This window comes from Mandrillus leucophaeus, unplaced genomic scaffold (assembly GCF_000951045.1).
Source record: "Mandrillus leucophaeus isolate KB7577 unplaced genomic scaffold, Mleu.le_1.0 Scaffold928, whole genome shotgun sequence".
Taxonomy (NCBI): Eukaryota; Metazoa; Chordata; class Mammalia; order Primates; family Cercopithecidae; genus Mandrillus; species Mandrillus leucophaeus.
Genome location: NW_012110119.1, coordinates 707,327 through 730,922, shown reverse-complemented (window position 1 = coordinate 730,922; position 23,596 = coordinate 707,327). Strand labels below are relative to the sequence as shown.

At 39.4% G+C, this 23,596-nt stretch overlaps 1 protein-coding gene across 3 annotated transcripts in view; it reads right to left on the bottom strand.

Annotated features, from left to right (window-relative positions):
• The window catches only part of TMEM55A (transmembrane protein 55A), a 51,263-nt gene extending 42,747 nt beyond the window's left edge, over positions 1-8,516 (bottom strand). For 2 of the 3 annotated variants that reach the window (XM_011970100.1, XM_011970099.1), the window contains exon 1: positions 8,106-8,516. In XM_011970100.1, coding sequence (XP_011825490.1) covers positions 8,106-8,211 — 106 coding nt within the window. In that variant the 5' untranslated portion in view covers positions 8,212-8,516. The remainder of the gene's footprint in view (positions 1-8,105) is intronic. The other variant, XM_011970098.1, reaches the window with a different exon arrangement.
• Positions 8,517-23,596: the final 15,080 nt, after the last annotated feature.

Sequence of the window (23,596 nt, the reverse complement as noted above, 5' to 3'; positions counted from 1 at the left end):
CACAAAAAACAAATATCCTGCATCCTTTTCTCCTCATTGTGACAACCTGGCTTCCAGTGGGTTTCCGAATCCTTGGCAAGTCAAGTGAGAATTTAATCTAGCCTTACAATGAGTTGTACATGTGGTAAGGGTCCCTGGATCTGTGTCATCTCTTCCTGCCAATCCACAGACAACCTTATGCTCCCTGCAAGTATGCAGGGAGACTCAGAAATTTAAAAGACTGCCAAAATATATTCAATCTCTCTAATTCAGTAAAAGTCTAGCCTAGTGTAGAACATAGTTAAAAATGAACTAAGACTTTATCTAATTTTAAACTAAGACACTATCTCTAACCTTAGATTTCTCCAGGCATAGGACATAAGAGAGTCACTCAAAATACACCTATTTACTGTAGGATTTCTAAGAAAGCATAAGAGTACATATTAAATAATATGTCTCAAAACTAGGAGTCAATTTATTTTATTTTTCTACTCACTGAAAACATTTCCTCAAGCAATTTCAAGTTTACATGTTTTTTTAAAAGGTGAAAAGGATAGGACAATGTCTTCTAAAACACAATTATGACAATTATGCTTCCTAGAAAACCTAAATGAGTTTCAGAGTAAAGGAATATTAACCTTTTCATTTATGTTAAGCAGCTTTGAGGTCAGTTTGCAATTAAAATAAAGGTATATTGGAATATTACATTAGATGGAAATAGATAATTCTTCAATTCTTTAAAAAGAGCTTGAATATAAACAAATACAAAGAACTGTCACTAAAGTCCCTAATGATCTCCATGACACTAACTTCAAAAGACATTTTTGGTCCTTATCATCTTTGCTGTTTCTTAAACTTTTGCATGATGACTCCTTTCTTGAAGTATTTTCTTGCTCTTGACTCTGTGATATTATCATCTCCTGGTGTTTTTGACCCTCCTTGCTGGCAGCTACATTCACCTTCCTCTCCCAAGTCATTAAACATCAGGGTTTTTCAAAGCTTTGTCCAGGTTCTCTCCTTTTCTTAGATCACTCTTTCTCCCTAGGTTATCTCATATGGAGCTTCTCAAACTTTTTCACACTGTGGTACACAGAGACAATGACAATATGTGTATGACATCTTAGAACTGGAGGTCTCTGGGCCTGGTGTTGTGGCTCATGCCTGTAATCCTGACACTTTGGGAGGCCAAGGCAGGCAAATTGTTTGAGCCCAGGAGTTTGACACCAACCTGGGCAACTTAGTGAAACTTCATCCCTATAAAAAAATACAAAAAAATTAGAAGAGTGTGGTGGCTACTCAGGAGATGGAGGTGGGAGGATTATTTGGATCCAAGAGGTCAACACTGCAGTGAGCTATGATTATACCACTGCACTCCAGCCTGAGCAACAGAGTGAGAACCTGTCTCAAAAAAAAAATAAAATAAAATAACTGGAGGCCTCTGGCCTGAAGGCTTTAATTACTACCTTAGCACATGTATGTTCCATCACAGCACATCCTATGGCACACCGGTAGCCCCCTGGGAAGTTCTCAATCAACATCCATGTATTTAGCTATCACCAATATGCAACTAACACACAATTTTATATATTAAGTCCATGCCCCGTTTCTTAGTCCTAAGAAACGAGGACTAAGAAGAGATGTGACAATTGGATCTACACTACAGGTCCCATTTGGCCACGTGTAGCAGCCAGGACCTGTAGTGTAGATCCAGTTGTCACACCTCATCTTGGATATTTGAAAGCATCTGAAATACATCATGTCTAAAACTAAGTTCACTATCTGTGTTCCCCAAAACTCGGTCCTCTTTTGGTGTTCTCCGTCTTCTAGTGTTCCGGTAATCACACCATGAAGTTGTATAGCCAGAATTCTAGGAGATATCCTTGCCACTTCTCCCTCACTTCCATGTGCAATGCATCATCAAGCCCTGTTCAATCTACCTCCTTAACATCATCCCTCATTTCTCCATCTCTACCACCACCTGAGTCCAAGCTACTGAAATAGTTCAGTTAAATGGCCCGAATTATCACAATAACAAAGGAAGTCATCTATCCTTGTCTAATCTAGCCAATCCTCTAATTCATTCTCTAATCTATAGAGTGATTTAAACACTAATAATAAAGATTTAATCCAGTCATCCCTTTGCTTATGACAATATTCCTTAACATGACCAACAATATCCTGGACGGGCTGATTCATATTCATTATTCTGGTCATCTGTTGTTGCAGAACAAGTTGCCCATATGTGGTTGTAGTAAGAATTTGGCTAAGGCTGGAGTCATGTGAAGGCTCAATTGAGCTTGGCATCCAATATGGCATCTCCCTTCACATGTCTGAGGGCTGGTCAGGCATTTTTCTCTACGAGACTAGTTTCAGGTTCCACAAAGCATGGCAGTCTTAGGGTATTCTACTTCTTACATGACAAGTTACTTTCCCCAGAGTGTACTTTACAAAAGCCCAAGACAAAAGCTGTAAAACCCTCCAAAGTCATTCAGCATATCTTCTACCTTATTCTAGAGGTCAAAATCAAGTCATAGCATCAGCCCAGATTCAAGGAGAGGAAACTGAATATCAGAAGACATAGTTCTTTGAAGGGGAAAGAGAGTCTTGGGAGAATATCCACCATACCTGCCTCTCCAATCCCATTTTGCAGCGCATTTCCTATTGCTGTTTCCATTTTCGCCACGTTATCCTTCCTTAAGTGCCTTGTATTTGTCATACTCCACCCTGCTGATGGCTTTGCCAATACTGCTTTCTTTGCCTAAAAAGGTCTTCCAGTCCACCTTTTGCCAAGTTAACTCTTGCTCAACTTTCAGATCTCATTCAAGCATCAAGAAAGGCTTCCCTGACTCCCTCAACAAAATTAAATCTTAATTTGTACTCTCAAGGTATAGCATATATTTCCAGCACTGTCTTCATCCCCATTGCATGTTGCATTTGTTTGTATGATTACATAATTTATTTCTTAATACCCTCACTACACTGGAAGAGGAGCCATGTCTATTTTTGCTCTCCTACCACAGATTTGGCTGGCACTCAAATATTTATTTGCTGAATAATTTTAAAAAAAACGAAGTAAATCAAACTGTCTGCCTCTGTATAACAAATTATTATTTTCCCTTTATGAATTATAGTGAAGTATATAATCCCATTCCCATATTCAATACATAATGAGACAACCCCAGATATAAACAATATTCACAGAGAAAATCTTATAAATTCAAAGCTCATATTCTTTTGTTATATCCTAACTACGAAATTAGCAGATGTATAAAGGAATCAATTAATACATCAAAACTGTGTAAGTTTTGTGGTATTTCTTCCAATCTCCTTTCAAATGAGCCTAAAACTCTCTTTAATTTTAATTTCTACACCTAAATGAAAACTGGCAAGTATATTAAATGAAGCACTGTAAGCAGGAGAGAAGCGATTTCCTATGCACAAATCCAATACTGACAGTAGAGAACACTAGACACACTCCACTTAGAAACCCACATGGATTGTTACACAGACCACACATGATTTTTCTTGTGCTAAAACCAAACACACAATACTAACTGCTCCCTGTTACATTATTAATAATCTGTCTAGAAATAAACACTCCACCAACTTTCAACCTGAAATGGACTATTTCATCTTGGAGGTGGGAACTAACATCTCTGTACTTTAGAAGGTAACAGAAAGAGAAAAGGGTTGGATTGGAGAAAATATTCACTAGTTACAGCTTTTAACTTCCTTTTTCTCTTTTAAATAAAAGTCTGAATAACTATAAAAGGGATCATGAACTAAAATTCATTATCAGAAAGTGCATTCTATTTCTAATCGAATTCCAACTGTCAACCCTAATGGTTTTCAACTACCAAAAACATCTGATCTAGTGATAGAACTTTTTTTACAATCTGAAATAATTCAGCCGTGTGTTTATTTATTCTTTCTCCCTAATACAATATAGGCTTCATGAGGGTATGGGATTGATTACGTTTGTTTCCCTAGAGCAGTGTATGGCCCATTGTGCTTCCCAATAAATTAATAAATGAATGAATAGTGGTGGTCTTCCAGAATTAGATCTTGTGTGTTACTCATAATATTTATTACAATGTTTGTTATTTATGGAGAAAAATATTTTGTCAAAAATGCAAATAAAATGCTTTTACCTCTCATTTATGCTTCTTCCTTAGTAGGTGCTATGTCATATGAAATTAAGAGTTTCTCTAATCATCTAACCTGTCTCATTCACCAGTTAAGAAAAAATGTATTCTACCATAGGGCAGAAGAAGCTTTTTGCTAAATCATTGCGTCTCTCTGGTTGTTAAAAGTTTTCTAGAATGACACTACTTTTTCTCAGCGGCTCAACTGGAACTTATACTTGTGTAGTTTGAGGAATCTTACTAGGTTACACAAATATATGGCAAATAATAAAGATGTCTACAAGCAGGTCCCTGAGTGTAACCATTTTTAAAAAAATAATTTATCCACTAATTGAGGTTATAGGAAAATTACTTAAATTGAAACTCTGTCTTCTAATAAACTGTCAAACATTTGCCATAAAAGGCTGACTTGATGAAGTTGAAACATTCATTAGTGAGTGTTTAAGTGTATTCTACATAATACAATTTATATAACAGTAAAATATTCATATCAAACTGGCCCATTAGAGGAAATTCTCTTGCCTGGTGTCCTCTGATACAAGTTTAATGCTGACCAACAAACATGACCTGTAGGTTTTCTGTGGGCAAGTCTCTGTACCTTATTTCTCAAGCCATAGCTCACACTGAATTATTTACAGCTAAACATCTTTTTCCTTTGTTTTCCTTCTTTATAAGTATGGACTAAGATCTAGATAGTTGATTTTGAAGTTATAAAATGTTAAATAGAAATTTTAAATACTAAGCAAGTTCAACCTGCTCTACATCAGCTCTAATTCCAGAATTCAACTTAAAAAGTTGTGTTACAAGAAACATTACCTACTTACATTTTCAAAATCATTAACTTTTGCTTCCTTGGGTTATTAAACTCAGCACTGTCTTCATCCCCATTGCATGTTGCATTTGTTTGTATGATTACATAATTTATTTCTTAATACCCTCACTACACTGGAAGAGGAGCCATGTCTATTTTTGCTCTCCTACCACAGATTTGGCTGGCACTCAAATATTTATTTGCTGAATAATTTTTAAAAAAACGAAGTAAATCAAACTGTCTGCCTCTGTATAACAAATTATTATTTTCCCTTTATGAATTATAGTGAAGTATATAATCCCATTCCCATATTCAATACATAATGAGACAACCCCAGATATAAACAATATTCACAGAGAAAATCTTATAAATTCAAAGCTCATATTCTTTTGTTATATCCTAACTACGAAATTAGCAGATGTATAAAAGAATCAATTAATACATCAAAACTGTGTAAGTTTTGTGGTATTTCTTCCAATCTCCTTTCAAATGAGCCTAAAACTCTCTTTAATTTTAATTTCTACACCTAAATGAAAACTGGCAAGTATATTAAATGAAGCACTGTAAGCAGGAGAGAAGCGATTTCCTATGCACAAATCCAATACTGACAGTAGAGAACACTAGACACACTCCACTTAGAAACCCACATGGATTGTTACACAGACCACACATGATTTTTCTTGTGCTAAAACCAAACACACAATACTAACTGCTCCCTGTTACATTATTAATAATCTGTCTAGAAATAAACACTCCACCAACTTTCAACCTGAAATGGACTATTTCATCTTGGAGGTGGGAACTAACATCTCTGTACTTTAGAAGGTAACAGAAAGAGAAAAGGGTTGGATTGGAGAAAATATTCACTAGTTACAGCTTTTAACTTCCTTTTTCTCTTTTAAATAAAAGTCTGAATAACTATAAAAGGGATCATGAACTAAAATTCATTATCAGAAAGTGCATTCTATTTCTAATCGAATTCCAACTGTCAACCCTAATGGTTTTCAACTACCAAAAACATCTGATCTAGTGATAGAACTTTTTTTACAATCTGAAATAATTCAGCCGTGTGTTTATTTATTCTTTCTCCCTAATACAATATAGGCTTCATGAGGGTATGGGATTGATTACGTTTGTTTCCCTAGAGCAGTGTATGGCCCATTGTGCTTCCCAATAAATTAATAAATGAATGAATAGTGGTGGTCTTCCAGAATTAGATCTTGTGTGTTACTCATAATATTTATTACAATGTTTGTTATTTATGGAGAAAAATATTTTGTCAAAAATGCAAATAAAATGCTTTTACCTCTCATTTATGCTTCTTCCTTAGTAGGTGCTATGTCATATGAAATTAAGAGTTTCTCTAATCATCTAACCTGTCTCATTCACCAGTTAAGAAAAAATGTATTCTACCATAGGGCAGAAGAAGCTTTTTGCTAAATCATTGCGTCTCTCTGGTTGTTAAAAGTTTTCTAGAATGACACTACTTTTTCTCAGCGGCTCAACTGGAACTTATACTTGTGTAGTTTGAGGAATCTTACTAGGTTACACAAATATATGGCAAATAATAAAGATGTCTACAAGCAGGTCCCTGAGTGTAACCATTTTTAAAAAAATAATTTATCCACTAATTGAGGTTATAGGAAAATTACTTAAATTGAAACTCTGTCTTCTAATAAACTGTCAAACATTTGCCATAAAAGGCTGACTTGATGAAGTTGAAACATTCATTAGTGAGTGTTTAAGTGTATTCTACATAATACAATTTATATAACAGTAAAATATTCATATCAAACTGGCCCATTAGAGGAAATTCTCTTGCCTGGTGTCCTCTGATACAAGTTTAATGCTGACCAACAAACATGACCTGTAGGTTTTCTGTGGGCAAGTCTCTGTACCTTATTTCTCAAGCCATAGCTCACACTGAATTATTTACAGCTAAACATCTTTTTCCTTTGTTTTCCTTCTTTATAAGTATGGACTAAGATCTAGATAGTTGATTTTGAAGTTATAAAATGTTAAATAGAAATTTTAAATACTAAGCAAGTTCAACCTGCTCTACATCAGCTCTAATTCCAGAATTCAACTTAAAAAGTTGTGTTACAAGAAACATTACCTACTTACATTTTCAAAATCATTAACTTTTGCTTCCTTGGGTTATTAAACTTCGCTCATATTCAGCCAAAAAAAGAGGGAGATGCACTTAAGGCACATTTGCAAGTGCCATTTTGACCAATCTTTTCACTAACCTAAGTGGTTTGTTTTTAAGTCTTGCCTTCCATTTTCTTGTTAACACCTGACTCCACCTTATTTCTTTACTATAGTAATCAATTCAAAGGCTTAGAACAACGTTTGATTTTTAAATAAATCGAATAGTATGGTAAATAGATTCCATATTTCTCCAGATCCCATTGCCATTTAGTCTTTTTTTTTTATTCTTCTTGAGGGAAAAAATAGAAATATATGTAATATTAATTTGGGTTACTTTTTACAAGTTAATTTCAATCTCACCAGATATGTATTAAAAATATCCTATCTTCCCATCTATCAGAAGTTAAGGTCCTTCCTTCTCATTCACAATTAAATCTAACACATCCTCCTTAAAAGTAGGAGTAAAAAGGAAGGGCAGGAATTTCAGACATATTAGGAATACTGATTAACTGTATTCGTTTTGGGTATGGCAATTCACTGAGTGAACAGAGCACTGTTGGGTGAATGGTAGCAGAAGCATATTGTTCAAGTTAAAGCCCTTTCAAGGACAGATGCCAAGGTGAGCAATACTCCTGGTTTCTCGGCAACGGAAAAGGATTTGTGAATGATTGTGAAAGATTTGCACCACCTCCTAGCTGCGCTTAGGGGCTGCTCTGAAAACAGCTAAGCACAGCTTGGGAGATTCAAGTCACATCCTGTAGCCCCGTGTAAGAAGGGGTGAAATACAAACACACACACCACTACCACCACCACCACCACCACCACCACCACCAGCACCACCACCACCAGAAAAGCCCTGCGGAGAAGCTATCAGGCAGGCGGGCTCGCCTGGGAAGGCACAGTCAGCATCCTTGCTCAGCCCAAGCGAGAGACTCACCTCCACCTCCAAGCTAGAGCTCCCAGGTCTTTACCCTTCTGGGCGTTTCCTTGCAAAGTAGAGGGACCTATGCTGGCCTTACCTCTGGGGCTGCTTTCTTGCAAGTACGGTGGGGCGGTGGGAGTGACATTTCCGGAGTGGGATGCTGACAGCAGAGGCGAGCGTTCATCCACCCCATCAGCAGCCATGACTGCGGCAGCGGAGGGGCCTGGGGAGGCCGGGGTTGCAGCCTCGGCAGAGTGGTGGCTAGTGCTGCTGCCTCTGCTGCCGCCGCTGCTGCTGCTGTTACTGCTGCTACCGCCTCCGGGAGGGCCCAGGATGTGTCACAAGGCAGGAGGCAGGGGGAGGGGAGGGTGCAGGACCGAGAGGCGGGGGAAGGGAAGCGCGCTGGGAGGCATGGCTGGGGGAGGGGAGGGGAGGGAGAAAGAAAGAGCCCGCAGAGTGGGAGGAGCGGGAGTGGAGGAGCTGGAGCCCAGCCAGCCAGAGAAAAGGGGAACAAATTAGGACCAACTGGGAAACGCAAGGCAGGGAAGATGCCATGTAACTGAAAGGGGGTCGAGAGTAAATGGGATGGAGGGGGACAAGTCCTTTTCTCTAGGAAAGACGGATAAAAAGCAGCCTGAAAGGGGCTAGGAAAGAGGAAAGGCCTGTGACTTGATTACAAGAAAACTCGAGCAAAAGCAGATTATCAAGTTTATCTCCCCTAGGGAGGAGGAGGGACTGACTCTTTGCTGTCGAACTTTGCAGCAGTTACATAAAGAAAGCTTCTTCCTGGGGTTATCAATTTCTTCTATAGGGGTTTTGTGTAGGAAATCAGTTTTCAACATCTGTTATCTAAAAGAAAGTAGATCTTTGCGGAAGTGTCACCATTGCCTACTTTTCCTGATTGATTTTTTTTAATAACAGGAATGTTGGCCTGACCGGTTTGGAACTCTGGTAACCGTACCTTTTTGGAACTATGCAGTGTGTTGCCTTTTACAAGTTTCATTTTACAAAATAGGTTGTCATCTTAGTTTTGGTTTTGTAGCTTATTGTCCCTGACACATATAAAATAAGTAGGTCTATGAATAACGTCAAACAACGAAAACCAAATTTCTTGAGATAAAAGTTTTAAAATAATTGTTTACTTGTAAGACAGAGTTAAAGCAAACAAAAAACCCTAAGCACTGACAAAGATTCTTTGCTTGGTCGAACAAGTAAGGTTTCTGAATCTTCTGCTGGGCCCATCTGCACTTCCTTATAAAATCCAGTTTTAGCAAAGAACCCTACTAACTTAATTTAGCAAAAAGCCCCATTCTCAATATTGATATTTGATTAGGTTCCTCATCCTCCAGCATCCCCCATGTGAGGCCTGAACTCCTGTCTTCAGCAAGAATCCTTTTCGCTTAGTTTAGTCAGAATCCCCCTTATCCTTGATGTTTCCTTGGTAATTTTCCATCTACTGCCCCTGTCCCACATGCTCCTTGGCTATAAATTCACACTTGTCCACGCTGTATTCAGAACTGAGCCTAATCTCTTCTTCAACATGGCAAGACCCTGCTGCCATGGTCCCTATACCTATCAGTATAGCCCTAAATACATTCTTCCTTACCATGCTTTGACAAGAATCACTGAATAACTTTTTTCTTTAAAAACACAGTTCTTGCCATGTTTTATATGCTTTTCTTTCCTTTTTTCTTTGGTGGTTTGTCATATTATCCTAGTTTACATGAACATGAAAACAAATTAAAGTTTTGAGGCTGGGTGTGGTGGCTCACGCCTGTAATCCCAGCACTTTGGGAGGCCAAGGCGGGCGGATCACCTGAGGTCAGGAGTTCGAGATCAGCCTAACCAACATGGAGAAACCCCATCTCTACTAAAAACACAAAATTAGCCAGGCGTGGTGGCGCATGCCTTTAATGTCAGCTACTCGGGAGGCTGAGGCATGAGAATCGCTTGAATCCGGGAGGCGGAGGTAGCGGTGAGCTGAGATCGTGCCGTTGCACTCCGGCCTGGGCAACAAGAGCAAAACTCCATCTCAAAAAAAAAAAAAAAAAAAGTTTTGAACATGTCCGAATAAAAATGCAATAGAAAAATAGTAATGATCTAGGATGATAATTTTCCTGCAATAATTTTTTGAGTCACTCAAAAGAAACATTTATTACTCATTTACTAAGTCTAAAAGATAACTAGGGTCGGGCGCCGTGGCTCAAGCTTGTAATCCCAGCACTTTGGGAGGCCGAGACAGGCGGATCACGAGGTCAGGAGATTGAGACCATCCTGGCTAACCCGGTGAAACCCCGTCTCTACTAAAAACACACACAAAAAATTAGCCGGGTTACACGGGAGGCTGAGGCAGGAGAATGCCGTGAACCGAGGAGGCGGAACTTGCAGTGAGCTGAGATCAGGCCACTGCACTCCAGCCTGGGCGACAGAGCGAGACTCCGTCTCAAAAAAAAAAAAAAAAAAAAGTTAACTAGGACATGATCTCAGTCCTCAGGATGCCTGAGAGAGTCAAAAACAAGTGGAAAATGAGGCTAGCTGTAGATTTCAGTGAGCATGAGGAAAAGCAGAAGTTAGACATACGAAACTATGTTTCAAATTACATTAGAAAGGAACCTCACTTTGCTTTCTGAAGATACTTTCTTTCTTCCAGAAAAATCCACTTAGGCACCAGCTGGAAATCCTAAGGGGAAATCAAATAATGATGTTTTCACTCGCGCAGCATCTTTTGTGGGTCAGTAGCATCAGGACACAATACAATATAAGGATCCCCATATGATATAAGGGCATTTCTAGGTCTCCTGGAACCTGGAAAGTACAGAATCAAGATGTAGCACTTCTTGCAAAAGTGCCTGTAATTTACAAAAATGAACAGCAGTGTTTTTAAAGCTGCAGCCTGGAGACTATTGAGTTAAAGAAAATTATAAGAAAAATCAACAAAATCTTATTACTATAGTATGCTATCATGTTACCTGTCACACTCCATTGTGACAACTCCAGCCCCAACCAACTTTCTAAGGTCAGAAACCTATCTATCTTATTTATAACTAGATCTCTGGTATCTAGCACAATGCTTGGCACATTAGTAAACACTTGATATTTGTCAAATAAACAATTGAGTGAATGAACAAATATGCACAGTCCCAGAATCTTACTAAAACAAAACGTTTGGCACAAAAAGATTAAGAACATTTCTTGGCTTTTTGATGAAGATGACAGTTTTACCATCTGACTGATCAATTTTTTTTAAATTCCATCATACCTCTACAACTGTCTTCTCTTTTGCCCATGTAGTGATCGGTATAAAGGTTTTGTTTTGTTTTGTTTTGTTTCTTTACTTCATTATGTGGTTTCTCTACTTCAGAACTCATTTGAGGCTCATGGCAGTTACTCTTCTTACACTACAAAAGGTAGTAGATATACTGAGATTATATTTGCAGCAGTCTCAACTTCCACAAAAAGCAAAAAGCTTTTATGAAATGAGTGCCACTTCATTCTAGTTTAAAGATGATACTATGGTTTATGGTTTCTCAATAGTTGTTAAATAATACTCATCAATCCAAGGTATTTTTGTGATTATGATTATGACATTTTGCCATCTCTATTCATGAGATGAGCTAATGTGTCTATTGGAATAAAAATACTATATAAACAGATAATATGTGAGATATAATATACTTAAGCTGCTGTTTCAGTTGTCTACTACTAACAAACCGTACCAATACTCAGTGGCTTAAAACAACATGAGTTGTTATTTTCTATGATTCTCTAGTTGATTGGGTGGCAATTCTGTCAGACTTGCCTTAACTTTCAGGCAGCAGCATTCAGCTGGCAGGTTTGCTGGGGGCTAGGCTCAGCTGGGACATTTGGGCTCACTGGGCAATTCTCTCCATTTAGTCTTTATTCCAGACTTCTTCATATACCTTGGAGTCTCAGAACACTATTCTAAGAGGATGATGGTGGAAGGTAAGGGACCCCTAAGATCTAGGCTCTGGTTCTCAAACATTGCTTCTTATCACATTCTCCCACCATCAATAGCTTTCTCAACCTGCCTCCTGCTTGGAAAAAAACGAGCACCCAGAGGCCCCTTCATGATCAAAGGAAGTCACAAGGCTGGTGGAGGAACAGATTCCATCACTTCAAGTGAAGAGTAGCAACGTCACATTGCAAAGGGGTGTGGAACACCGCAAGATGATCCATTGGATGCTATTGTATAACAATCGACCACAGTCTGCCCACTGGTCACTTTGGTTCACGTCCCCCTCACAGGCAAACTACACTTATCCACTCCCAACACCCCAAAGTCTAATTTAATCACTGAAGTCAACTTTATGTATCTTTTACCTAAATCCAATCCAGGTGCAGTCAAAATGCCTGGGAGATGATTCCACAAGTCCAGCTCCTTGGGTACAGCATCTGTTGATCCAGAGACCTGTGAACTAAAAGGACAAAGCATGTGCCCTTCTTCTCTCCCAGCCATCTCAACCTCCAACATTTAACAGTGGAATAAGTACAGGGTAACAACTGACAGAGGAAGGGAGAGGGGGCATTCTGAATAGAAGGTACATAGAATACATGGGACCACAGAATTCTGAAATCCACTTGGGCACATGTCACCAGCTCTTTTGACCCCAGAGACATGGAATGCTTCCTTATTAGGGCAAAGTCTGCTTCTGTTGCTATTCCTTTTCTTCATCTGTTCCTATCCTTGGCTCTTGGCCCTTCCCACTGAGTCTGGTCTTTTTCATAAGAAATGGCTTCTGTTTGTAGCTGCATAGCTTTCTCAGCCTGCCTCCCCACAAAGAAAGTTGAGAACCCAGAGGCCTCTTTTCATTTTGAACTGCCTCTGTCCCTTTTAATCCAAATTGGCACAACTTCTTTAGAAATGTGTGGGCTTTTCCAATGAATCTGAATGGGGTTTACATCATGCCCGCAAAGCCACAAACATAATATTTTTTTTGAGATAGGTATTTCTCTCTATGTTTGGGTCACACTTGAGGCCCTTCAGATTCTTAGAAGCTCCATTTTCTATTTAAGGAAGTCTCCAAGTCACTGCTTGAGTCTTTCAGAGGTCTTCAGGGAGGGTTTTACAGCCATATCCCTGATTTGAACTTTATTCTGAGGCCATTTCTTACATCGAGAATCTTTTGCTGGGTGAAAGACTGTTTTGAGCCCCCTATATTTCCTCTAAATTCAATTGCAAACTGCAAGTTCCTACTTTAGTTCATCTCTGTGGTTGGCAAAATAATGCCTCCCCAAAGATGTCCATGCTCTAATCCCCAGAACTAGTGATTATTTTACCTTACCTAGCAAAACGGATGTTGCAGATATGATTACAGGGTGCAGACCTTCAGATGGGAAGATTATCCTGGATGATCCATGTGAGCCAAACCTAATTATGAGTCTTTAAAAGCTGAGAACCTTTCTCAGCTGTAGTTAGAGATATTCACAGGAGAGATTTAAAGTGAGAAAAGGACTCAGCCTACCATTGCTGGCTTTGAGGATGGAGGAAGGGATCAAGGAGTATGGGTGTCCTCAAGAAGATGGGAAAGACTTTCAGCTAACAGCAGCAAGGACATATGAATGTTAGTCCTAGACCACAAGGAACTGGATTCTGCAAACAACCCAAAAGAGCAAAGAAATAGATCTTCCCCTAGAACCTCTAGAAAGGGACATAACCCTGCTGACACCTTGATTTTAGCCCTGAAAGAGCCATGATAAACTTCTGACTTACAGAACTATAAAATATTAAATTTGTGTTAAGCTGCAAAATTTGTGGTAATTTTTATGGCATCAGCAGAAAATGAAAACTTTCTCTTAAAATACCTTATTTAACATAGCTAAAAGAAGTTAGTTGTCACTTTTAATTTTCTGTATGGAAATTACTTTAGTGAAATCAACAAGTTCATTAGGAACATTTTCTATTTTCTAAGTTACCACAGGCAACAGTTAATTGGTTCACCTTTGTTTTTCTAGTCTCCAATAGCAATTTCCTCCCTGCTCTTCTAGTTTCACTGTCTCCTCTCCATCTTTTTCAGTACTGTTCTGTGCCTGACCCTAAAGACAATGTCATATACTTGGGGTTTTGTTACAGCAATATCAGTTTGCTACATTTATCTATTGATTTGTACTTACAGTGCCAACTTCTATTGGATTTATCTGTTGCTTTGTACTTTTATACCATGTTCTGTTTTATTTATCTATTGCTTTGTAAGAATCCACCATCCTAAAACTTAGTAGATTAACTGTCAATGTACTGTATTTTTAAAAAATAATCATTAGGGTTAATCAGGTAGTTTTCTGCCAAGTCTTACCTGCACCCACTTAGGCCAATGCATTCAGCTGGTGGATCAGCTGGGGACTGAGCTCAGCCAAGAAATCTGGTTGGCCAAACCTCTCTTTCCAAATGCAGTTTCATTGTGAGAGTCTTTATTGCATGACAGTCTCGGGGTAGGGTCCTTGGAGGCCAAAGGCAGTTGCTGCAAGGCCTCATGAGTTCAAGGTTTTGGAACGCACATGACTGCATCTGCCACATTCTATTGGTCAGAGAAAGTGACATGAACAGCGTATATTGAAGCAGGCAGGGGGATAAATTGTCTCTTGATGGAAGGTGTGGCTATGTCACATGCAAAGGGGCACGGATGCAGAAAGGTGTGATTCACTGGGGGCCTCATATAGTGATCTATTCTAGCTACAAACATGTTGTTTAAGAGAAACAAGGAGAATGACAGAGGAGAGGTCTGTATGGAACACCATGCTTTTGCAAGGAAGTTTAATATGAAATTCTAAAGTCAATATGAGAAGTATATTTTCCAGCAGACAGAGTAATAATCCTGAGAGAATAAGGCCATATTCAGGAATTTAAAAAGGCACAACATTTTGCAGAAATAATAGAGGAAGGTTGAAGGCTTAACTGCAGTCACAGAAGAGTCCAGGAAGACAAAGGGCTACAGCCAGTCAACAACCCAAAGTAGCAGTAGAGAAGCCTAGTGAAGGTTAAGGTATAGGTGTGGAATAGAACTAGAAGAGATCCTGTTTCCCTGTATTATTTCCAGACACTTCAGGGAAAAGGCAAGACCACATGGTTTCCTCCCAGCTGAGCAGTTCTTCAGAAAGAGGCATCATGGGAGTTCTGTTAGTGCTGGTGTTGCAAGAAAACTTAAGAGGTCAAACCTATGGACTTTGTGGTCCCGAGTTCCAGCCTTTTGTGTTCTTGCCAATCCTTTAAATATCCACTCAAATGCCAGAGTTGAAATTATGTTTTCCCCTACTATATTTGCATGACTTTTTTTTACCATGATAATATCATTTTAAAATATTTTTATTCTATTTGACACATATACATGAGCAGAGACTACCTGTTTCTTTACAGCATCTAGCGTAGCACCACATACGTATGTGGCACTCAGTAAAGGTTGTTTTTTTTTTTTTTTTTTCCCAAGTAATTAGTCCTAGGTTGCCTCTTACTGTCTCAGTTTCATCAGCAAAATTGAAGTAGCTGTCCTGCATCTCACAGGATGCTAATAAGAGTAAAGTAAGATAAAAGCTCTATAAACAATTCCAAAAAGAAAACAATGGAATGCAAAAGAGTGAAATGCAAAGCTCAATAGAGGACACGTAACTTGAAGTTGTATGAAACTTTCCTTGTTATACAAAACATAGCTAGGATCCAAAAATGAGGATGGAACCCCATATACTAAATCAGCAGAACTAGCCCCTCAATAACCACAATTACCTCAATCCATATAAACAGGAGAATAGGAAGGAGGAAAATGGGAATTATTAGAGTCATGACTTTTGGCTTGGGAGGCACTGCTATGGCTTGCTCCTGCCCCTCCCCAAAAAGCCAAGATCTTTAAAGTCTGAGACAGACTCTAAGGGAGTCTCTGGCAAAGTCTGGGGATATCTGAGAAAAGGAAAATCAGCACCTAATTTTCTAGTTATACGTTAGATTAGGACATAGGCTACTCAATCTTCTCAAAGTCTATGTGAACAGGAAAAAAAAAACTTGAGAAGGATGGCAGGGCACACAGAGAGCCCTGTGGTGCAGCTCAGCTATTACTTCTGCTTTGATGGGAGCATATATGTTTCTGGTAGGCAAAGTGAGCACCACAAAAAAATAGCCACACTTATGCCATCATGCTGACACCAACACAAAAAGCTAACTCCTGGGTGAAATAACCAGCGACAAGAGCCCATGGAGTTTACCAGTAAATGCAAGGGCCTTGGAGGGTTAGATGAGGTGAAGCAGGACACTATGGATTGGGAAGACTTTGAAATAACTCACATGTGTGTCTCCTGTATAAATCCAGTATTTGAGTACCTGCCATCGAGAGGGCATTGTCAATGGACAGTCATTACTGGCCCAGCAATTGGTGTCAAAGAAGACTTCACTAGTGGCCCAAGGAATCTCTCTGATTCCTCCTATGTCCGCTCACTGGAGAAGCTAGAATATCCAAAAGGGAAGAAGAAGCTGAGAACCAGAGGCAAAATATGTTGTCCCCAATGTAGGTAATGGGAAATAAATAAAAAGAAGACCATATCCTCCTTCCCTATGTTAGGTCCCTCAAGCCACAATGCTAGAAGTTAGCTGCAAAGAGAACATCTTTAATTTGCATAGGAAATTTGATTTTTAGACCGTGCTTGTTTTGTTTTGCTTTGGTTTTTGGCAGGGTCTCACTCTGTTGCTCAGGTTGCAGGGCAGTGGCATGATCTCAGCTGACTGCAACCTCCCCCACCCCACCCCTGGGTTCAAGTGATCCACCCACCTCAGGCTCCTGAAAAGCTGGGACTACAGGCTGTGTGACACCATACGTGGCTAACTATTTTTGTATTTTTAGTAGAGATGGGGGTCTCACCATGTTGCCCAGGCTGGTCTGGAACTTCTAAGCAATCCACCCACCTTAGACTCCCAAAGTGCTGGGATTACAGGTATGAGCCACTTCACCTGGCTAACAAAGTGGGTTTTTAATCACTGAAATGGACTGGGAAATTATAGAATTTTCCCAAGATGTGATAATGTGATAAGACATCTGCTACAGGAGGCAAGGAGAATTTAAAATGGCCTTGTTAGTGGCAGTATTTGGAGAAAACTATAAACATTTCTAATTTATACTTCTACAACTTCAGCTTACTTGATAACCTACAGAGAGAGAGAGACAGAGAGAGAGAGAGAGATGACTATTACCTCAAATTCATGTTCCCCTTGATTTAAACATTTTTAACTAACATAAGTATTTGGTACTAAATGCTGGGGTTACAAGACGGGACAATACTGAGACAAACCATTCCTTCCTATGATGGAGATAAACACAATTGTAAGAAGAAGTTGGGAAGATTACCAACATATATTGAAAATGTGACCACTTATCACCATGGTAACAAATTATTTTGGTCAAAAATACTTTTCGATGTTTCCAGACCCTACACAGCTAGCTTGATGTGTAATTAAGCATTATCATTGCTGCCTTGAAGGATCACTATCAGGTACATTTCACTGTCTCAAACAAGTTTCTCTGAAAAGTGTGTGTGTGTATATGTGTGTGTATCTTAGGGCTAAAACAGTTTTTTGTTTTGTTTTGTTTGAGACGGAGTTTCGCTCTGTCACCCAGGCTGGAGTGCAATGGTGCAATCTCGGCTCACTGCAAACTCTGCCTCCCAGGTTCAAGGGATTCTCCTGCCTCACCTCCTGAGTAGCTGGGACTACAGATACATGCCACCACGCCCGGCTAATTTTTTGTATTTTTAGTAGAGAAGGGGTTTCACCGTGTTAGCCAGAATGGTCTCCATCTCCTGACTTTGTGATCTGCCTGCCTCAGCCTCCCACAGTGCTGGGATTACAGGCGTGAGTCACCGTGCCCGGCAAAACAGTTTTTAAAAAGTACATTCTTTTTCTTCATTGAAACACTTATTTAACCTTTGAACAGTGCATTTTTCCTACTAACAAAACTTGGTTTTGATGTATTATTCTGATCATTTAATCGCTTTACTAGTGTTTCAAAATTAATGATCTCAACTAGAATAGTATTCCAATTATTCTCAGGATCTTTGGATAAATCTTAAAAAGAAAGCCTAGGAAAAAGCAGTATTAGTTGAGGTGATGCAAAATAGGTTTAGTGACTCTCTGCTTTTTTAATAAACAGGGTGAATATACCTGAGACTGAATTGTGTGCCCCTCCCCTTGCCATTCACATGTTAAAGCCTAATCTCCAATGGGACTATATTTGGAGAAGGACATTTCGGAGGTAATTAAGGTTAATGAGGTTATAAGAATGGGGCCCTAATCTGGTAGAATGAATGTTCTTATAAGAAGAGACACTAAAAGCTTGTTCACTCACTCGCTGTCTGCACAAGCATACATCATGGAAAGGCCACCAGCAAGTCGGGAAGAAAACTCTCACCAGAAATCAAACCCTGCTGGACATAGACCTTGGGCTTGGAGCCTCCAGAACTGTGAGAATATTGATGTCTGTTCTTTAAACTATGCAGTCTGTGGTATTATTTTATAGCAGCCCTAGCTGACCAATGACCAATATAATCTGTAAAGAATAAGATTACTTAAAAAAAAAATCCATTTAGCCCTTGGACACACACATGTGCGTGCACACACACACAGACACACACACACACACACACACACACAAGCCCTTCACAGAGAAATCTGTTTGAGACCATAGAATCAGTTGATACATATAAAAGGAACTTTAGGATGAGAAACTTCCCTTTCCGATGGTTTCAGAAACCAACTGGGTAAGAAACTAACTATTATCTAAAGGAAATTGGTATTTCCAGCACTTCCTCCAGTGGGATACAGAATCACATTCTCATTTATTTTATGCTTTTGATTCCATCTTGTCTAACTGTATGGCCTTTAGGTCAACCATCCCAGTTTATGTAACCAGTCTCCTATTTTTCAATGTTTCAGAATTTTTATAATACTTTACTATTCATTCATTTGGCAAATGTTTACTGAGCACCTTCTAGGTGCCTGGCACTATTTTAAGGGATACAAAATTCCTGACATCACAACACAGATAAGCAAAATTGAATTTAACAAGGATGTATATCAGATGGAGATAAATATTATGGAAGGAACTAGGAAAGGTGGGTGGAGGGAGCACATTGCTTTTTACATGGAGGGCATAGGATCAGCTACACTGACACTGAAGCAGAAATGTGGATGGTGAACAGCAAAGCCTCTGAAGAGGAAACATGCTTGGTTCATGTAGGAACAGCAATGAAGTCTGTGTAGCCCAATGAAAGGGTGCAAGGAGAGAAGGGGTAGAAAGTAGAGATGAGACCAGAGAAGTTTGGCATGGACTGCAATGGGGTAGATCACATGGGGCCAGTTGGGTTTTTCCTCTGAGATGAGAAAACTATAGAGCTCTTAAAGGCTTTTGAAGAGTGACCTTATTTGACATAAGTTTTTAAAGGATTATGATGACTACTATGTGAAAATTGGATTGTAGGTAACAAAGGAGTGGAGGTCGAAAGAGGGATCAGATTCTGGATATATTGTGAAGCTAGATGTAACATGATTTGCTCATCGATGTGATGTAGAATATGAAAGACAGAAATCTTTGAATCTTTGAATACTTTTCTGATTATTTATTCCTGATAATTTTTTTTTGAATTGGAAGCCTAGATCAAAGACTACACACATTTAAAAGTCTTTCAGATATATATTGTCAACTTGTCCTCTGAAACCTGAAAAAATATTTTTATCCATTTTTTTTGAGGCAGTGTCTGAGACTGTCTAGACAATTTCTCAGCAGCACAGGAAAATAACATGGTATTATCATGTTTAATATTGACAGTTTAATAGGGAAATATGTTTTTTTGTATCTTAGTTTTACTCCTAATGATTCTGAATATTTAATATTTTTATTGCTCAATGGTATTGGCCATTTTTTTTTCCACTAGGGAGTTTGTCTTTTTATCATTTAATCTTTTTAATTACAATTCTTATTTAAAATTTTACTTATTTATAAAATCCATTCTCTTTTCCTCCTGGAAACCCAGATAAACTACATTTCTCAGCCATTCTTGCACTTAGGGGTAGTCATATGTCCAAATTCTGGCTAGTGGAACATCAGTGGAAGTGATGCAGACTACTTGTAGACCATGTAGGCCATGAAAACCTCCTTTGTATGATCCTCCACACTCTTTTCTACTCAAAGCTAAGTGGAAAGAAAGAACCCCAAGGAGCCCACGGGAGGCACATGGTGAAAATGGCACAAGAAGGGAGGATCTTGGCAAATTAAATCACTACTTATAGGAGAGTTGCCCGCCAAGAACACTGGTTTTGAAGTGTTGTAAGAAATGTCCTTTATTGTGTTAAGCCACTGAGATTTAAGGGTTTATCAATTACAGCAGTAGGTGTATTTCCTAACTATTAAATAAATATATTGAAAGAATTATAAGAATTTCTTCAAAATTAAATATATGGACCTTTTGCTGTATGGAGAAATGTAAAATGTTCTTCTTTGACTGGACACTGATCTATGTTTCCTGGTACTGAGAGACTGACCCACTCCTCTTACTTCCTTCTTAGAGCTAACAATTCCAAGAACAGAAGGTAATGGAGTCAAACAGGTCAAATCACTCTCACTCTCACGTTCTCTGTCACACATAGTTCTTTTCTAAACGATTGCAATACCTGCCTGACCAAAGCAGACAAACTGGCAACATTGTTAATTTGTCATAGAAAGCCTCTTTGTTTCCTGTTTTCCAGAAAATACTCTTTGGATATTCTCCCTGTTGCAACAGCCTGTATGAAGTGCCCAACACCTGTAGTCTCAGACAATTTTTGAAAGTTATAAACCTATAATAAATAAGGCAAATGTTTTTTTCTAGTTTGTAGTTTCTCCTTCATTTTTTTCTGTGTTTAAAACATTCTTACTGTCTATGTGCTGTCTCTGTATATAATCTTTCTTTATATTCTCTGTGATTTACACCCCCTGTTCAGAGGCGCCCAGTCCCGTCCACCACCCAAGGTCTGAGAAGTGCAGGCATGCTGCTGGGGGCCAGCTCCACCGGTGGCCCTGGCACAGGATCCACTAGGTGAAGTCAGCTGGGCTCCTGAGTCCAATGGGGACTTGGAGAACTTTTATATCTAACAGGAGGATTGTATATGCACCAATCAGCACTCTGTATCTAGCTAATCTGGTGGGGACTTGGAGAACTTTTATGTCTAGCTAAAGGATTGTGGATGCACCAATCAGCACTCTGTGTCTAGCTCAGGTTTTGTAAATGCACCAATCAGCACCCTGTGTCTAGCTCAAGGTTTGTAAATGCACCAATCAGTCCTCTGTGTCTAGCTAATCTAGTGGGGACTCTGAGAACTTTTATGTCTAGCTAGAGGATTATGAATACACCAGGCAGGGCTCTGTGTCTAACTCAGGGGTTGTAAACACACCAATTAGCTCACTGTCAAAATGGACCAATCAGCTCTCTGTAAAATGGACCAATCAGCAGGATGTGGGTGGGGTCAGATAAGGGAATAAAAGCAGGCTGCCTGAGACACCCAGCTAGCAACCAGCTTGGTTCCCTTCCATGTGGTGGAAGCTTTGTTCTTTTGCTCTTTACAATAAATCTTGCTGCTGCTCTGTCTTTGGGTCCATGCTGCCTTTATGAGCTGTAACACTCACCAAGAAGGTCTGCAGCTTCACTCCTGAAGTCAGCAAGACCATGAACCCACCAGAAGATGGACACATCTGAACATCTGAAGGAACAGACTCCAGACACACCATCTTTAACAACTGTAACACTCACCGCGAGGGTCCACGGCTTCATTCTTGAAGTCAGCGAGACCAAGAACCCACCAATTCTGGACACACCATTAGGAAGATGTAGTAGTTGCCAATTGCTGCCATAACAAATTACTCACAAACTAAGTGGCTTAAAACAATGCAAATTTGTCTTACAATTCTGAAGGTCAGAAGTACAAAATGGTTAACTTTGGTCACTGGGTTAAAATCCAGCAGTCGGGAATTCTGCATTCCTTTGTGGGAGATGTAGTGCGGAATCCACTTTATTACTTTTTCTGGCTTCAAGAGACCACTAGCATTCCTTACCTCTTGACTGACTCCCTCTTCCGTCTTCAAAGCCAACAATGAAGCATCTTCACATCTCTGACTCTGACTCTCTTGATTTCTCATTTCACTTATAAGGATCCTTGTGATTATTTACGTGGATAATCCAAGGAAATCTTTTCATCCCAGTATCTTTAACTTAATCTCATCTGCAAAGTCCCTTTTGCCACATGCTGTGATTTGAATGTGTCCCCCAAAGTTCATATGCTAAAACTTAATCACCAATGTGATGGTATTTCAGAGGTGACTCAGTCATGGGGGCAGAGTCCTCATGAATGGTAGGGGCCTTATAAAAGGGTTAGAGAGAGGGGGTTCATCCCTTTTTTGCCCTTCTGTTCCATCTGCCACATGAGGACATAGCATCTGTTCGCTTCAGAGGATGCTGTAACAGGGCGCCATCTTGCAAGCATAGAATGACCCTCACTGGTCACCAATTTGGCTGGCACCTTGATCTTGGACTTTACAGCATCAAAAACTGTGAGAAATAAATTTTTAAATAACACAGTCACAAGTATTTTGTTATAGCAGCACAAATGAACTAAGACACTATGTAAGATAGCATATTCACAGGTTCCAGAGTTTAGAATGTGGACATCTTTGGTAGACCTTTATTCTACTTACCACAGAAGGATTTATCCGCACAATAACACAAAGGCAAGCCCCTTCCATGGTTTTTCTATGACTCTTAAATTTAGTCATGAACCATTCAGTGCATACATTTTCTCAGACAAAAATCTCAACTCTTCTTAATTTTTTGCTTAATTAATATGAGTTGGTTAATATAAAGCTTTAAAAATATAGAAGAAAGTAAAATATAGGCCAGGCATGAGGGCTTATGCCTGTAATCCCAGTACTTTGGGAGGCCAAGGTGGGAGGACCACTTGAGGCCAGAGGTTTGAGACCAGCCCAGACAACATAGGAGACAAGAAACTTAAAGATTAAGCGAAGCGCAGTGGCTCACGACAGTAATACCAGCACCGTGGAAGACCAGGGTAGGCGGATCACTTGAGGTCAGGAGTTTGAGACCAGCCTGGCAAACATGGCGAAACCCTGTCTCTACCAAAAAATACAAAAATTAGCCGGGTGTGGTGGTGGACACCTATAATCCCAGCTACTTGGAAGGCTGAGGCAGAAGAATTGCTTGAACCCAGGAGGTGGAGGTTGCAGTGAGTCGAGATTGTGCCACAGTACTCCAGTCTGGGTGACAGAGCAAGACTCTGTCTCAAAAAAAAAAAAAAAGAAAGAAAAATTTTGCTGAGTGTAGTGGCATACACCTGTGGTCTCAGCCTCTTGGGAGACTGAGGGAGGAGAATCACCTGAGCCCAGGAGTTTGAGTTTATCTTGAGCTATGATCATACCACTGCAGTCTCGTGACAGAGCAAGATCCTGTATCAAAATAATAATAAGAATAATGAAAATAAAATACATAAAACAAAAGTGAGATCTTAATTTCACAAAAAATAACCCCTAGATTGAAATAGAAATAACTTCAACTCAG